This window comes from Xiphophorus maculatus, chromosome 23 (assembly GCF_002775205.1).
Source record: "Xiphophorus maculatus strain JP 163 A chromosome 23, X_maculatus-5.0-male, whole genome shotgun sequence".
In the NCBI taxonomy this organism is placed as follows: Eukaryota; Metazoa; Chordata; class Actinopteri; order Cyprinodontiformes; family Poeciliidae; genus Xiphophorus; species Xiphophorus maculatus.
The window spans coordinates 13791902-13810982 of NC_036465.1; the positions used below are offsets into that span (position 1 = coordinate 13791902).

The 19081-nt window shown below is 38.1% G+C and overlaps 1 protein-coding gene across 2 annotated transcripts in view; it reads left to right on the forward strand.

The window, feature by feature from the left end:
• The window catches only part of macrod1 (MACRO domain containing 1), a 179371-nt gene that overhangs the window by 84364 nt on the left and 75926 nt on the right, over positions 1-19081 (forward strand). For both annotated transcript variants that reach the window (XM_023328499.1, XM_005806546.3), the window contains exon 4: positions 9635-9664. In XM_023328499.1, coding sequence (XP_023184267.1) covers positions 9635-9664 — 30 coding nt within the window. The remainder of the gene's footprint in view (positions 1-9634; positions 9665-19081) is intronic.

Consider the following 19081-nt stretch of genomic DNA (forward strand, 5'->3'; position numbering starts at 1 on the left):
ATTAATTAATTAATTAAAAACCATTAATTTGCATCCCTACTTTACTACTTTGACTGCTCCCTTCAATACCATTACATTTTTAGAAATGTCTCTGGCCAAGAAGTGGAAAAAAGGCCTGAATTTTCCTTTAAGAGTTCAGCAAGCTTCAGACTAAGTAGGTCATACTTGGTGCTGTCCAGCCATATCTGAAGGCAGCAGTGTTTACAGCAGTCACAGCCTCCCTATGGCGTCGTCAGGCTGCTTTCTTGATGTCTGTCCAAAAACTCAGTCTTATTTTGTAAGTCTTTGTTGTGTTTATTCCTAGAGCACAAAGTGTGCCACTCCTTGCTCCTTCCTCCAACCATGTAAGATTTGACGCCGTAAAAAAAGACAAAATAACACGACTTATTGTTAAATCTATGTAGAAGTGCACTGTGAAGTGGTTGTGTCTGTTTAAGTGTATGTAGCTTCATTTCTAAGGAGATGTTTCTAATCATGACACCATTTGCTTTTATCAGCAGCCCTGAAGAGCAGACAAAACATTTCAGAGTAAAATATCACCCATCAGATTTTCTTTTCAGGTCTTTGAGAAATCAAAAGGATTCCTTCATGAGAACCTTGGAAAATCTTAGAAAATCAGTCACAAAACCTGTCATATTTATATATTAGCCTTTGTACTAAAAGAATATCTGTCCCTTTATGGGCCTTCTGAACTCTTAACGAGATGGAGGATAATATAAGTTGAACTTACATTCACTGTAATTGCCAGGGCACAGAGCACAAAGTAGGGGAAAAAACACATTCCCACATTGTGAGAGAGCCGCTGCTCTCATTTAATACCAGTCACAGAATAATTCAGTCTGAGTGACTGTACTGCAGTGATATTAGACACAAAAAAGAAATCTCATTTCTCGTCTCTGGGTGTGCTTTCTCGCCACATGTGGAAAGAGAGATTTTATGAGCTGTGAAATTGGAAATTTGTTCAAAACTTGATAAAGCCTGTCGATTATCGACATCAATTTAAGTAAAATGGAAAGTATGATAATATCCAAACCGATATACGATCAGTATTTTGTTTAATAGATATTTGCAGACAGATTTGTTGGTATCTCTGGTGAAGACATGTAATAAATCTTAAAATAAATGTGACGTTTTACACAAAAAACATCTTCTCACACAGAGAATTTTAGAGAAATCTAGCCTTTAATTTGAGGACATTTATTCAGTTGAGTAAAAACCAAAAAAAACAGAAACACTTCTCTTGAGAAATTAGTATTTTAAGAAAATCACTAGTGGCAAATTTAATGGCTCCCCTGCTGTCAATACTTTGCAAAGCCCAGTTTTGCAAAGAGGATAGCGATTGGTTTTCACTGGTCATAAGCCTAGAGAGTATAGAGAGCAAGGAATTTCTGAACATGCCACCTTGTACAGTGTCTATTAATAATCCAGATGTATGAGCCGTCTTATGGTCTTATGCTCTTCTCCATTCAGATCACCCCACACGGTTCCTGTAGGATTTGGCTCTTGGAAATAAGCTCGTTTTAGTCTGGTTAAGCTTTTCTGTCTTGATCTGAGTGTCTCCTTTGGTCTTGATGACGGACCTAAGCACCCATTTTCAGTTTGCTGGCAGAAAGCATCAGCTTTTTGTTGGAAATGTCTTGGTATTTCTGAATGTCAATGATGCCATGGACTCCATCAATGTTCCCTAAGGCCTTTGGTAGAGAAACAGGCTCATAGTATCCCATTTCTTCATTGGGCATGATGCATTTTTCATGGAAAATAAAGTTTTTTAAACAATACATCACCCTAAAACCCAATTCACACCCTTACATTCCTGCCTTTCAAGAGGATGTGGTGCCTTTGGTAAATAACTCTTGAGCATCATACTTTAAGCATTTAAACCTGCACTATTCATACTACGATCATCAGCAAAGCTCATAACTGCGATTTGGGTATTGCAGCAATGATTCTCTCACCTCAGGGTGCTGCATGCTTGAAACTGAAAATCTAACTGACAGCATTTTTCTTCTTGCATGTAGCTAAGAACATAAAAAATACTTTCATTGACTCATTCCTAAAAGTGCTCACATTTTCCTCACATCTACTTTAAGGACCTAATTAAAATATTTACGGCTTACAACATATTTTAAGTTGTATAAAAATAGTAGTTTAAATAAATAAATTTTGCAGTGGTATGTATTACACATGCAGTGCTGTAAAAATATACAGATTCCTTCTGCTTTTTCGTCAATTAAATACTTTAGCTGATAGCCACATTTTATATCATAAAAACATAACCTGATTAAATACAAAAAGCATTTTTGAAATGATAACTTACATTTTCTCAAAGAGAGAACATGGTCACAATTTGAAGCAGCAATTGCCACTTAAACTTAATGACGTATTGCAAAACCTATTTTTTCCACATCGTAACCATTTAGAGCATGAATGGTTTATTTTGGGTCGTACCACAACATTTCAGTTAAATCTAGGTCCTGACTTTGACTGGGCCACCTGAATTGAACTGAAGCAGTAAAGCAGCCCGTCTTCCCGCTTCCACCAACTTTCTCTAAATCTGGATGTAACATTGTGTTTCTGTGATCTCAAAGCCTTCTTTATTTTGCTGTACACGTTTTGTTTAATTTATTGATTACTGATTTGACAGTAGTCAGGCCTGGGTGTGGTTGGTTTATTTTAACTCAGCTTTTAAAAATAAACAAAAAAAAAAGATTTAACAAGTTTGGTAATTACTTTTCAGATAAGGCCAGGTTGGTTTGTGTGATTAGTGAACTCATTTGTATTTACTCTGGTTACTTTTGTCTGATTTTTAAAATTGCCTTGATTATCTGAAACGCTTACGTGTGCTTAAAAAAAACAAAAACAAAAGAAATCTGCAAGGGAGTGAATACTTTTTCAGATTATTGCAACAAGAATCTACATGTTCAGCTCAGTGCCCTACAGTTTTATTGCTGTGAAGGTTTTCTTCTTGTATTTTGGCTCCTTTAATAGATTGTTGCTGTTCAAACAGACATGAAAGGTGGCGAAGGGAGTCAGGAAATGACATGCATCACAGACCCAGCTGCCCAGGTGTGAAACTGGGACTCAGCTGTCAAAGTGTTTTCATCCAAGTGGTCTAAACTCTCAGCCTCTCATCATATTGGTTGCCTTGCAGCATATACTTATGGAGTTTTTTTTTTTTTTTTTTTTTGCCTTTATCTGCATCTCTTTCATGAGATTATTTTTATTCAGCAGCTTTGCAGTCCTGCGTTTTATCTCTGCACTAAATGTTACATACCTTTATTTAGTATTTATTCCCAGGCTATAAAACAGCAAGAGTTTCATTCACCTCAGCAGTCACAGCTCTGATCTGGGGATGACTTTTGACCTTAAATAACCCAGTTCCAAATGCAAGTCAGAAAACCAGTAGGATTTACTAATTGTTGCGCTCAGTGACCAGTTTATTACCAATATAAGCCAACAACAATGCATTTCTCAGTTCTTAATGCATTGAACCAGTCTAGCATTTTGGTTTCTGTGTATCAGATTAGCTGAAATCCAAACCTTAGAGTCACAAAAATTGGAAATAACCAGCACACCAAAAATACACAAACGTTTTAATACGGTAAAAAAAAAAAAAAAAACACCTTTCGCTACATACCTGTGTCAGCTTGTTACAGATCTGACAATGTGTCTATATGCAGATTAAAACGCTTCTAAGCCAATCAGAGTCAAGCTAGGCAGTTAGCCCCAAAAAAGAGACATCTGTGATAAACCAGTGATAGGCAGTGAAAACAATAATATACAAGATTCTATAAAAATTTAAGCTCATATAAATACATAAAGTCACTAAAGTCAAAGAAAACAGTTCAGCACCAGCTCCTCATTAAGTCCTTTAGGGTTTACTATCTGTAAAGAATGGATCCAAAATGCTTCCCTTTATAGCAAGAGCTTTAGCATAGATATGCAAGTACATATCTCATTACTGCAGCTTTCATCACGTTTTAAATGTGTGGTTGCCAAATTAGTTTATGAGGTCAGGGTTAGCAAGAAACTTGTGACTTTTCTATTCAGAAATGTTGCACCTCGGAGAGGGCCTGATAATTTTCCCAACTTAGAAGTTGGAAAGTCCAGTAAATCTGCCGTGGAAGTGCCAAAACCCTTTCACCTAAGAAAAACTAGCTTCTTAATTACCTAAGACAGCAGTGTTAAACGCCCATATTTAAAAGCAGAAATAAATAAAGTAATGAGAAAACATAATCTCCTCGACTGTCAGTACTGATCCGGCAAATTAAGTATATTCTCGCTGCTTCCATAGGAGGAAAGAAGAGGCCAGTTGCTACTAATTAAATATCATCGGTGTAAGCATTTCTGTAAAATCAGGACATTTGGCAATCGTACATGTTTCAAACCAAACCAAACACAACAAATCAGCGCAAACACTTCATACCCATTCGGTCGTGGATGGACCAAAGTATTCCAGAGTCAAATATGAGTCCATCTGTTAGTAAAGTTTGGTCAAAACTTGATATTATATGTTTAGACATTACCAAGATCCCAAAACTCACAGTAAATCAACAGCAGAGTGCCTGAAAAGATATAAAGATGTCGTCGTGGGAACTGAAGAAAAGCAGTGCAGAAATGATTGTCTGAAAAACTCAATGAACTCAAACACTGCTGCAAAGCAAAATGGGCCAGAAAACATCCACTACCTGGTGAGAGACAGAAAATGAGTACCTTAGGTTATTGCCTCTGTAGGTGTACTTCGTTTTCCTAATGCTCTACATTACATCTGGGCTCCTCATGAGCCAAATGATCTCGTTCCCTGTAGAAATTTAATTAAGTTAAAATACCTGTTATGGTTGTATAATAGTGTTTAACACCTGGGACAGTGCAGCACAGTGTTATTCTTGCTCAGATATAACCTTGACTTTGGTGTAATGTTTGGTAAATACAATGTTGACTTTGATTGCAAACACAACACAGTGATGATGCTCAGCTCACAAATTCACATTTCTGATTGTAAAATCTGTAATTATCATCCTTTTTAGCCGTAAAGTAATGCATTTTTATTCTTTCTAGCTAGCAACTCTAGTTGTGCAACATTATTGCTGCATATTTCAAACAAGTATTGAGATTTTTATCTTTTGTAGATGAAACGTCAGGCTGTAGCCCACATTAAGAATTAAAATAAGTTTTAAGGCAGAAAACAAGTTATTTACTGGTAATGAGGCAGCACAGTTTGATGTTTGAATAATCTTCAGACACGTGTAGATTTAGCTCCTCTTCCTCCCGCCTTAAAACCAAGTTTCCTGATACAACACACAGTCTCAGCTGGCTCAGTGCCTGCTGGCAAGTGGTATCTAAAATGAGGGATGTCCCCTGTGTTTTCTGACACATCTCTCTAACCGCCTCTCACAGTGAGATTATGTGCTTATCAGATTATGCTAACATGGTCACATCAGTGAGGATGTGATGCAAAAACACCAGGAACCACCCCCAGAAAAACGTGATTTTATGAGTTTTTAGTTAGGTTTGAGTAAACTGAAGGCACTGCAGATGTCCCTGGGCTACTGTTGCTGACTCCACACGTTTTTTGGTTATGCGTGTGAGAAAACACTTGGGTATCGCATATGTTGAAAGCAGCCACAGCCAGGCTTATCACCCTGCCAGCAGTTTACACTTTTAAAGCTGTGCAGTGACATGATACAAGTAGGGAAGGGTAATGATTGGAGACACGCTGGCCAGCTAAGCTACAAGCATTAATTCAGTCTGTTAAACAAGCTCATTATGTTATTATGTTCAATCTGCAGTCACCTTTTTGTTATTTGTAAGAAAGACTGTGTTAAGAGGGACTTCCATGACTAAAAGGAAAATCAAGCCATTTTGTCTCTTTTTCTTCCCACTGAATTGTTTGTAATTCTTAGGACTGGAGACTCAGCATGAGTTTATTCATTAGCTTCGTGGGCAGTGGAGTTAGCTTCTAATAATGTGCTGTGCCTCTCTGTTCTTGATAAAATGTAGAACCTGCTGGTTCTTATTCTCCCTATCAAATCAGGGTGGCGGCACCAGAAATGGCACATGTATAAAATTAACTCGGCGACATGCTATAAACTGGTGCTACAGAGAGCTGTGAAAGAGATTGGAGCAATGAGCGCTAATCCTGATGAGAAATCCTGAAACATGTTACAGACCTGTGATGATGTGGAGAAACGTGAGATTCAGTTGTATAAATCTGGTGCAAAAGCTTTGCATTTTTTCTTCCTGAATGTAAAAGTTTGGACTAATTTTATATTTTTGGATATTATAGACAAAGGATTAGTTGGGTTTGGCACTAGAGATGAAGAAAATAATTGCATTTATGTAGAGCTGCAGTTTATGAAATTATAGTTACCATCTCAATACCAATCCTGGGAGTATGATAGCTTGGATAACATTTGGAAGACTATTACAATTTGTTCTATATATTAAAACAATTTTTGACAACTTAACAAGGACTCAATCTAATTGTCAGATTAGACCAAAATTTGACTTTTTGGCTTATAAGAAAAGTGCTACTAGTGACAGAAAACTGAACTGTTCTCCCTAAACACATCATCCCCATGGAGATACAAGGTAGTGGGAGAGATGCTCTTGATTTCATTATGTTTTTAATTTAATTCAGCTAAATATGGGGCAGCTCTTGAAGTAAACCAGTTAGGAGTTGCAAAAGACCGAAACACTTGTAGTTAGGTCAGGTGATAAACATCCAACCAGAGCAGCAATGGACAGCTTCAGATCGAAGACGTTTCATCCAGTCTGACTGAACTTAAACATATTTTAAAATTGTCTCAGTTTATTGTCTGGATGTACAAAGCTGGTAGAGACAAACATAAGGGTGGAACTACACACTACTTTGCATTGATTTATCAGATAAAATTAAAATCACTGAAGTTTGTAGTTCTGTGACAAATTAAAAAAAAATCAAGTCAAGCTGCTGTCATTTAAAAAAAAAATACAAGGGCTTGAGGGATTAATATAAAAATTCCTTAACAGTGTATAATACTTAAATTTCCTGTAATTTCCTGAACTATCATTCTGTAAGCTGAAACTAGCAGTTATTGATTTATCGCTCAATAGAGCAAACATTGGACTGTGGTGTCAAAACACGGGTAACACAGGAACATTTCAGGATGAAGGTGTAAACATAAACTAACCTGAACACGTTAAAGGTCCAAGTTCATTAAACCTTCAAGAACAAGTAAGTCTGAACCAGATGTATGTTCTTTCATATAAAATAAGAAAACATGCTGACATGATTAATTAAGAGCTGCATCTTCCTCTTTTCAACTCTGTGACCAGCTGCACATACTGTATTTTCTGGTACATTCTGTAACAAACCAAATCAATAGGGCAGCATCAGCCAAGGCAACATGACGCATGTACTATCTGTCTGTCGGTAACAAGGACTGTGCCGTGTAAAGCTCGCTCATGACTATGCATCCTTGGGCCATGTTAATGTTTCCAGCATGGCAGCATGAGCATCTTCCCCTCTTTCCTATCATTTTAGAATAAATACTAAAAATCAAACTGAGGTTTCATTGTTGAGCTTCTGCCATCAGATGCATCATTTCAGGAATATTTTTCCAAATACTGTTAATCATTAAACAAAAAAAGTGCCCACAAATGATGTTATTATGATTATTTTTAGCGGTTTTCTTTGACCAATAATACAGAAAATTAAAGCGAAAAGGTGTTGCTGCTGTCAAATACAGCACCTTGACAGGATTTTTAACCAGCTCTAATTTCTTTCTAATTTGTTTTTGAAAGACCACAAAATGACCCCCGCTTTTGTTTCTGTCCAGTCCTAATATTTGACCATTAGAGTACATTATTTGTCGTTAATAAGGTGCAAAAGAGATACTTTTGAATGACCTTAATGTTGCTAAAACACAAAACGTCTCAATTTTAAGCAGAGTTAGTTTTAGGTTTCTATATGGGTTCAACTGAACAAGAACAAAATGTGTCTAAAGGTTTAATCTACATGTGGTTCATTGATACATCTCCTCGTTAGTACAGTGGTGAGTGTCCCCGCCTGTCACGCTGGAGACTGGGGTTCGATTCCCCGACGGGGAGTGAAGTTTGTTTCAGGTCCCTCTTGAAAATGAGATCTAGATCTCAACGGGGTTTACCTGATTAAATAAAGGAATAGGTTTGTTTGTCCCTGAGTTTTGTTGCCTTGTTGTACATAAATGATTCATTAAATGACACATTAAAATTTTAACTCAATTAATCAAATTCTTTTGTTTTTACATTTGGGCTTTTCTGGTACACCTGTAAATCTGACACACAACCATCCACAAACGGCAATGGACAATAAAACCACTTATCCTGTCCCACTGGGGACTAACTTCTGCATCAAAAGTTGATCTGATATGATGCTGGAATCACTTTTGTTCTGTGTAACTTGTGCAAACAGGAGTTAGCTTATCACCAAAGCTATTCAACCCTAAAATGCAAAACATGCTGCAAGCAGGCACAGTTGCCCCAAACTCTGTCATTTATTCAATAATTTAGCAGCAAAAAGGGTTTTTGAATTGGAAATGTTGCTTATTTTATATAGTTTTAAATTAAAATATGATTAATTGTTATCAATTACAATTTTTCAACTAAAACTTTTTATTGATCATTGGTTTTAACATTGTGATGCCCGAAGCTCATAAAGGTAAAACGTTTTTTTTTTTTTGGTGGGGGTGGAGGGGAGATCAAACAAAGCAAAAATTTGGCTTAGACTTATTTGCCAAGAGGGCCCAGGATAAAAAAAAAAGCTTTCCACAAAGTTCAAGCAGATCCGCACAGAACAAATGAGGCAAAAACCTGAAGCCAAGGAGTCCATAGACACTCCAGAGAACAATAATGTGTTGACTGACTCGAAGTGAAGATGCCAGAAGGTTATCAAATAATTTGGCCGAAGAATGATCTGGGATTCCTCCAGGTTGTCAGAAGCTTGTCGAAAACTACAGCCAATGCCTGCAGGCTGTTATCCAGCAAAATAAATATCCAGAAAGGGCTGGAAGCATTAAGAGGACTAATAAGTTTGACCCTGTTTTTTGTGGATTAATTTAATTTCTGTCTGAAAAAGGAAACTGTTGCAAGCATCTAAAAACGCCAAGGTTATTTGAAAAAGTTGTTAAAAAGTTTGCACAAGCACACTTTATTCCAACAGGGTTTCACTTTGTATTACGTTTTTTTTTCCCGGTTACTTCAGAGGGTATTTTTATACTTTATTGTTTCATAATGTGTGCATTTGTGTGCATCAATTGATTGTCCTTTTGCTGCTGTTAATCTGTGATAAAAAAAAATAAAAATCTTTTTATTAAAAAGCAGAGACAAAATATGTTTGATGGGTTTTCATTGTAAGCAGGTATTTTTGAGCAAAATGAAGGAAATAATGCTGTAGAAACATTGATCAAATCAGGTTATGTGCCCTTTAGCTTACAGTTTTGGGATAAGATGGATCCAACAACAAGCTGCAGACACAAGCCTTAGCAACAATTCCTCTAATCTGAATGTGTTTTTGTTGGTTTATATCAAAATCAGTGTCAAAAGGTTAAACCCATTAGACTCTGCATAGATCAGTCATGTTGAAAAGCTCTTTTCTTCTTCTTCTCTCTTTCAGGCAAAAAGAGCCTGCTCGGAGGAGGTGGAGGTGAGTACCAACCTGTCTATTTATTGTCTAGCATGAACTGAATGCCAAGATACAACCATAAATCACGGCCAGAGGATTTATTTCAGGAATAAACCTCTCTTAATTCGATGTCTCCAGTAGTGGGTGTTTTGGTGTGAATTTTTCTTTGTGTTTGGTAACAGGCAGGTCTTTGTTGTGGCAGGTGTTCATGGTGCCTTTGCATGCTGCTCAGCGTGCGCCTGTCTGCTCGTTTTCTCCCTCCATGTTGGTGCACACAGGTGCAAAGTCAATAGTTCATAATTTATTGTTGTGTGAGTGCTGCGGATATAAACAGTCATTTTTCTACGTATTGTTGACTCAGTGCTTTGCAACGCAAGTGTGATGTTGAGTCGTCCGTGGTTAATCAATATTTGTAATAAATCTACACTACTAATGCAGTGGCTGCATTCGCTAAGGACACACACACCGTTTACACAGCCTGCCGGTGTGTGTGTGTGTACGTGGGGGTTTGCAAATTTGAGTGAGCATTTGCCTGTGGTTGTTTTCTTTGCCTTTGTTCACTCAAACAGCTTCAACCTCTCAGACCCACCCGCTCGCTCCACCATGCTGCCATTTTTACCCTTCCAGTTAGCTTCTGTGTGTTCCTGCATGTGTTCCCAGCCGCCGTGGTGAACTATTTAGGACACACCAGCGTGTCTGCCCCTCTGTGTTCGTTTATCAGCCTATAACAGCGGCTTTGCTTGGCTAAAAATGATCCATTGAAGTCCTCAGTGTCTTCATGCACACTAAGGCTCCACCCTGACTCCTAACAACCAGCTCGATGCCTCAGAAGGAGCAGCCCACTCATCTCCCATCACGTCACGCGAGCAGTGAAGTACCTCGAGATCTCCGGCAGTGTTTGATGCCGTCCTCTGGTCTCTGGTGGATTTGCAGAGACAGATGGTTTATGGAGAGCAGTTGATTATGTGTATTCATCTGACTGCTGCATTAAGGTCAATATTTTGTTTTGTTTGTTTTTTTACACAGTCAGATGTTTCAGATCATTGGCCAAATTTTAATATTGGGCAAAGATAACCCTAATAAAAACAATGAACAGTTTTTGAACAGTTATTTTATGTATCAGCTGTCAGATCAGTCTAAGTTTAAGTGAAAAGGTAATTCTCCCTAAACCAAATAACTGGCTGTGCCCCCCTCATTACAATCAGTCTTTAACATTGCCTTAGATGAATTTTGACCCACTCTTCTTTGCAGAATTGTTTCATTTGGAGCAACATTAGAAATGTCAGATTTCTGAGAAGTGTTTCTATACACTCACTGCTTGTTTTGGGGCTCCTTCTGCATGAGCTACTGCATTAATGCAGCGTAACATGGAGCCTCTGGTTCTGCTGAGGTGTAATAGAAGCCCAGGTTATTTTCATAGACGTCATTTTTTATTTTATTTTATTTTTATTTTTATTATCGACCCATGCATATGTAAAATAAACCCTGCAGCCGTGTTTTCTGCGCTTGTGCACTTTCACACCTGTGGAGTACAGCACACCTTCGTGGTGGGTGTTCCCAAAAAGTTTCTCTCTGAAACCTGGTTTCAAAAAGACTCGAGACTCGAGACATGGCTGTGTCTTGTAGCAAAGGACGTGAGACTTGACATCATTTATTTATTCCCTTAATACATGAAATAATCGTTTGAATACTGCACTTTGTATGAATTATGGTTGTCTTTGATGCAATAATTTCTTTGACTTTAAATGTATAAAAAACAGAAAGAAAGTAAGACATCTTTAAAGGGCAAAATACTTTTTCACAGCACGGTAAACTGGTTTAGTTTATACTTTTGAACCACATCTCAGCCCCATTCTGAATCCGATTGCTTCCCATTTCTCACTTTCTCAGTTGATTTCTCTGAAGTCTCATTGTATTTGTTTCCTTCTCACCGTCTCCTTTTCCAGCTCCGTCCCTGGGGCTTTACCACGGCAGATAGAGCCTGCAGTAGGTGTTAATTAGAGAGAGGTGAGGGTAGAGATGAGTGAAGAATGGAAAAAAAACAAAAGAAATGGGAGGCAAATGATGCTTAGAACAAAAAGAAAAAGACAGACAAAAGCAACAAAAGGTCCAATAGTGTTTTGGAGTCGGTCGCTGGGGACAGACAGATGCAAGAGCCGAGCCCAGTGGGGAAAAAGACACAAACATCATCTGGAATACATCGCCATTCACCAGGATCCCACTGTACGCCGAGTTACACAGCTCCCATTCACTCAGCCTTTGAGATTGTTTTTTTTTAGTCGGAGGTGAGGCAACAAAAGGTCTTTACGGTGCTTACTCAGTCTCAAGAGTACCTGGGTAAATGTCATTCAGTTTGATCAAATGCACACCTGCCGACATTGTTTCCACTTGTCAATGCAGAGGAGCGCTGAGCACCGGTGGCGGCGCATCAACAACAAGCTCAAAGGCAGGAAACGAACCTGCTTTAATGTCCGCATCGTGCAGCTGTTCATTTATTTCAGCATTTGTTAATGTTTCATTGATTTGATAGATTTTTGTAAGTAGAAAATAAAACCAGAAGAAGACTGGGTAATTTGACTGCAAGACTTTGAAATTATATTTTTCAATCAGCATTTTATATTTGCAGCTTTAGCATCAGAGTGTTCACACTTAGCACTGTTGCCTTGCAGCAGAAGGTCCTGGGTTCGATTCCCGGCCCGGGGTCTTTCTGCACGGAGTTTGCATGGTTCTCCCTGTGCATGCGTGGGTTCTCTCTGGGTACTCTGGCTTCCTCCCACAGTCCAAAAACATAACTGTCAGGTTAATTGGTCTTTCTAAATTCTCCCTAGGTGTGTGTGTGTGTGTGTGTGTGTGTGTGTGTGTGTGCATGGTTGTTTGCCCTGTCTGTCTCTGTGTTGCCCTGCGACAGACTGGCGACCTGTCCAGGGTGAACCCTGCCTCTCGCCCAGCACGTTAGCTGAATATAGGCACCAGCACCTCTTCCGACCCCGTTAGGCACGAGGGTGTTAGAAGATGGATGGATGGATGGTGTTCACACTTTGCAGGCATTTTTATATGTACCAGACAGTACTAATACGAGCTTTTTATTCTCTTTTTGAAGTTTTTATTTGGACACTGGCTGCCATTTAAATAGACATGTGTTTTTTTATCATTTCATTTGTAGGATATTATGCAAAATCGACCTATTGAGCTTTATATTGTGTTATGTCATTTTCTCCTCATAAATATACTGTACATGGAGTGTTGCTGCCACAAAGCACCACTTTTTTACCCAAAGCTCCTCTGCAGAGCTGCAGTTTCCTGCTGCACTTCCTCTTCACAGCGTACCCTTCCATGCCTTCCCCACTCTGCACCTCCAGACTAGCGGCAGCAGTAGTAACACTGATGGGCAAAAGGGGGAGTATCAGCAAGAGTAGAAGCTTCTTAAAGAGACAGAGTCCAATATAAAGGGATCAAAACCGACTTGCTTGATTGGTTTTGATGTGTACAGCCTTTTTATAACAACTGAAGCTACTTGATTGTGGTATAAAATGTCACTATATTCAGGCCTTATCAGTAAGCCATACCAATCACAACCATACAACATTATTAAATAAGGCTTTATATTAAGCTCCTACTATTTGTGTTGAGTGCTCAGGTGCATGTAGTCCACTGAAGTGGACACATTTGTAACTCCCTGAGAGAAAGTCTTTTTCCCATGTCCTCAAAACAATAAAAACACTGAAGATGTAATGAGGACACCAGCGTCCGGATTGGGTGGATGTAATTTAAAATTATGCTCTTTGCTAAGCTGTATATGCACTTTGATGCCTCTTGATTCGGGTTCATTCCTGTGCTTGGATGGTTGTGATTTTGAAGTGAACAAATAAACTATCTGAAAAGAGACATATAGAAGGACTTGGACCTTGGCAATAAAATGTCAATTTGTGCTGCACAGTGGCACAGACGATGTGACGGTGGAAAAGAAAGAGGAACAATGGAAGTGCGAGTCACATCTCAATCAATATTGTCTTTGCTCTGTTTGTCAGTCATACCACAATTACATGTTTTCCTGAAGCATGCAGCCCTGAGAGGACTGGATTGAAAATAAGTACATCAATAAAAAAGCAGCTGAAGTTCACAGATGCCCTTCAGAATAATTCAAGACATTATTAAACAATTTATAGTATAAAAAGATAGTGTGGTGCACTACTTAAGTCAAAGTAGTCAAAATCAACATGATTTATATAAATATACCTTTAAAGTTATACAAATCTTTCATTTTACTGATGGAAGTTATGATCTTGATGAAGCATCTCACAATAAATATGTATTTTGAGGTAAAAATGGTTTGAGACATTAAGAAATGTTAACAATTATTACAGAAACAAGACTTATTAATACGCCTGATAGATTTAGATTTAATGTCATCTTATAATTGTACCAACACAGCACCTTTCTCACACATCTCCCCTAGTCTAGCAGCAGCAGCAATAAGCAAACGCCTGGTTATCACCTTATCGTACAAACTATTTCTCAGTGCAACGCTCCAAGGGATGGTTATAAATGGCATAGTGGAGGAGCATTGTTCTTATCAGGTGCTGAAGAGAAGGAGCTTCTTAAAGACAAAGGCATAATTTCAAGGCATCATACTGCAAAGTCATCTACTTTTTAAACATGGAGCATTTTCAGAACAAGTGAAGGTAATTTGGTTAACATAGTATTTAAAATGTTTTTCATAATTTTATTACTAAAAGTAACGTTAACATTTTATATTGTTTAAAAAAGCAACAATAAATTCCCTCTGACCCCTGACCTTATGGCTCCTGCCTTGCTTCACTTACAGTGAAGGACAAACATTTATGTTTCATTTAAATGCAGCACATTTTACTAGTTTCCGACTGATAGAAAGTCTCCCTTAGTCTTGGAAGAAATAAACTTTCTGCAAATGGACAAGCTTAAAAACTAATATCACATGGCCGTGATCCTCAGGCACTTGTGAAGCTTTGCTTTCGTAACAGAGATATTGAAAAGAGAAAGCCATTGTATGGGTTCAGGAACGCAGTTTGTAAAGGGAGGCAAAAATGCAACTTAAAAACCATTAAGAAAAGAATGCAGAGGCGTTCTCGGGGGACAGGTTTATCTGAGGTGGACTGGAACCGAGGGAAAGACAACTTTATGCTCTGATGAATTTAACATTTTGAAATCATGAACACTGAATCCTTTGGGCTAAAGAGGACAGAGACCATCTGGCTAATCAGCACACAGTTCAGAAGGCGGCATCTGTGACGACACATGATTGATGGTTTAAATGTTTTGCCCCTCATTCTGCTTTTATTTCACTCCCTACACACGTCTTATTCATTTTGAATCAGTGTTGTTTTGGTTTTAAATAAATTTAACAAAAATCCCCAGAACGTGGGTGATGTTTTGATCATATACTGTATGTCAGAGTTTATTTTGGTGTGTTTTTCTCAGTTTTTTGGCCCCACATATTGTCAGACTTAAGCACTTTGTTAGGATGAGAAGCCAAACCTGTTTGTTTATTTCAAGACAATGTAGATAATCTCCAAAGGTTGGAAGCAGCAGTGTCTCCTTTCATCTGTGGTGCAGTCATGAAAGATGGCAGTACAGTTTACCCCTGGGGTATCACTGATTTGGTACCCTGAAGCAGCAAATCGCACATTTTACAACTTTCTGGGGGCTTCTACTCAGATTTAACACTAACCATGAATCAAAGGACATGGAAACAATGTCTGAGAAGATAACTCTTGTAGCCATTACCTTAGAGATAATTAAAACTTTTACATTCATATTACCTCAGCTTTAAAGCCTTAGTAGTAAGACTTAGTGGCGCTGTTCATCTTCTAAAATTACTTTATTGATCCATTCACTCTGACTATCACAGTACACTCTACAAATGTTGGCACCTCTTCATAAAAGACCAACGATAAATTAATGTTTCATTGGGGCATAATAATAATAATAATAATAACAATAATAATAAAAAAATCTGCCCTTTAATCTGAAGCTATTTATTTAGTGTGGAGAAAACTTGTGCTCCACTTGGTGGCCCATCTACTTGTTTCTCAAAACTGAACCAAATTATTTGATTTGTTTTTAAGTGTCTTGGAACTTTAAAATTAGTTATGTAGGACTTTCTAAACATTTCTATGACATAGAGACTCATTTCATGGAGCCTTTCCTCCTATTAGGAAATATGTTTGGACATGCCATTCAAGTAAAAGCAGATATTTGTTTATATTCTTATGAATTATATAAAAGAAAATATGTTCTTCCTCAAATTTTGACCTAATAGCTTAAGTCAACATTTTAAAAGGTTTAAAATTACTGTAACTGTGAGAAACGAAGCTGCATGAGGAGCCAGGCAGACATGAGTTTATCACCAGTATCCTAAGATCTTGTTAAGGTGCATGGCGACTTTAACTCTTTGGAAAACAAAGACATAACGGACAAGAATTGAGTGGCCTCTACTATACATTTGAAAATGGGTCAAATGTATGAGTATCTCAATGGGAAAAAAATCTAAAATAGACGGACAAAAAAACACAGAAATGGCTCAAAGACACAACTTCAACCTTTTTTCATAGGAATCTCTGTTCCCAAACCTACAAGGTTAAGATTTGGGTGTAAAAAAACTCTTGTGATGAAGAGAAAAGAGCACAACAGAGAGACATATTTTTACCTTATTATCTCTGAAAATCCACTGTGCAATCCTCCCTTAGCACCAGACAGACTCAATAAATTATTACTCCTGTTGGTAAATGCAGAAAATCATTTGGCAATTCCTGATTATTATGGCTTAGATAGTAAGAAATTCCCCTATGGAGTTCAAAGAATATAAAACTGCTTAAATCAGGAGCCTTTTATATCATGTTTATATTTCCAAATGTCCTAAGCAGTAATTAGACTCCCACAATGCTCTAGATCAGCTAGATTAATGCATGCAAATGCTTTCATTTAAAAGACAAACACTGGGTGGACAACATGTTTCCACCAATCTAACACACTAACACATTAACTTGCTACAATATTCTGGTGCACACAAATATTTTCTCTCCATTTTTCTTTGTTACATTTCTTGCTCTTTGTTGGATTACAACCAAATCTCTGACAGTGACAGACATCTCAACACAAACAGAAAGGCTTTCTCTTCTACAACATTGACCATGTTGTTTCCTTTTCTTACTCTTTATTTAGAACACATTCTGTATATTTTAGGGGTTTTCTACCACTAAGAACCATCCAGCTGCTTTCAGGTTCACATCATAGAAGGTTACAAAGCCAATTTGCACAGTTTGGTTTTACGACAGGATGAGGGAAGCTTTGAGGGAAAGCCTAATAATCTGAAGAAGGCAGGACGGTGGTTAAGCAGCAATAGCTGCTAATAATGCTAATGTAAAATTGATATTGGCACAAGGTGAGAACAGGAAGTCAGCCGAATCGTTGATCACCATTATTTCTGAGACTATTCATGCTCACATAATTTCTGACAGGCTTAACCCTCTCTGCTTATTCCTTGCCACCTAATAATTTCCTGAATCCTTTGTTTAGCTACAAAAGCTTATGACTGAATGAACGCTACTGATAGGACAAAGCAGCAACGCCTCGTGTTGCACTATTTTTATTGCACAGTACTTAAAGTATAGTGGATAAGAGGAGCAGCAGCCTGTTACTGATCCACTGCGTCGGGCTTGTGAATTCCTTGCATTTCCCAAAGTCCCTTTATTGCACATCGGCAATATGAACTTCTCCATGAACAGTGCTTCCTTGCTGTGGGCTGTGGAAGAAGATTACTCTCTGCAACAAAGGAACACTAAGACCCACATGATTTGGCTAACTCTGGGTTCTGCAGCATCATTTGAGCTTTGCCTTGACAGCTGTGGTTTTTGTGCCCCTTCTTATCTCTGGAGGGATTGTCTCCTGACCTCTGAGCAGCAACATGGCTCCCATTAACCTCCCATTACAGCCAGCCTTTGTTCATTTGGTGCATTTATGATCCAGACTCAAAGTTGCTTGACTGGTGTTGGATTTCATTAGAAGTTTAATTCTGAATATGTCACACCTGATTCTAAATGTTGCAGAGTAGCGGAAAAGAAAATATTTTGATTGTTTATGGGACATTTTAATGAAATGCAGTGCCTTGATTTTTCACATTTTGTCACATTTACAGCCAGAAAATTTACTTCTTGACCAGATCTACTTGCAAAAGAAATTCTTAGATGGACTTGTGATGTATTTATTAATTCTTGTTACTCTGATATACTTAAATCCAGTAGTACAGTCAGTTACTTTCCAGTGTCTCATAACTAGCCCACAGTGGAAAATCAGCTGTTCTGTGAGAACATTAGTGAAGAAGCAGCATCATGGAGACAACAAACAGTAACGCGTTACTGACGTCGGACCACGTTTTTCAGTAACGAGTAATCTAACGCGTTGCTATTTCATATCCAGTATTCAGATTACAGTTACTTATCAAAATCATTTTGCGTTGCTGTGCGTTACTATTTTCTTTTGGAATTTAATTTTATTTCCTCTACGCGTCTTGTCGAGTGATCGCCGTTTTTATGCGACAGTATCAGCAGCGACAGAAACGTAAAAAATGGAGGGAAGAGGGAGATGCGCATTTTGTTGGTAGAAAAACAGGAACTATTTTGAGTTTCTGTCGCCAAGTCCAATTATTATAAGCTGCTGTGGGCTTTTCTTTTTTTTTTTTTTTTTAAGTCGCTAGCAAGTTTAATGAGTTGCGGGTTGCGCTTTTTGGGCTCGTTTTGAACTTGAAGTTGCTCATTTGGGCTTGGAAATAAACAGACATAAACCCCAGAATGTGTCTGACCTCCAATTAGTTTTAGTCAGGCTCTCCCTGTCCGTCATTTCCCGGATGATCTGTCCCGCTGTGTCTTTGTTAATGTCAAGTCAATATATTATCTGTCAATTACGTCGAGCTATCCAGAACATTGGAAACGTCGAGACTAAAATGTACAGCGCAATAAACGTGAAAACAGCCACGAATGAACGAGTCCGTAAAGTTGTGCAACTAAACGCCATTATAATTATTAATATTAAGATAAGTGTCACAAATCTGTGCAGCAGCCATCTGAATTGTGGAGCCGCAGGAGGAGCTCTGTGCGCTGCGCTCTGACACCAAACGCAGGGCCGTAACGCACAACCTGGAGGCTGGAGGGGGTAAAATCCTTCTTAGAGTTTTCCAGACAATAGTGGACACACAAAAACATGCACAAATTACTAACTTTTTTTGTACTGTAACCATTAAAAAATCTCCTCTTCAGTTCAAGTGGAGACACATTGTTGTTGTTACCATTATAAAATAGCTTACAATTAAGTATTGGCAAAGATCAATCTAATTTTCACAGCGTTGTTGTTAGCAGCTGCTGAAAGTAACTAAAAAAGTTACTTTTACTTTCCAAATCAAGTAGT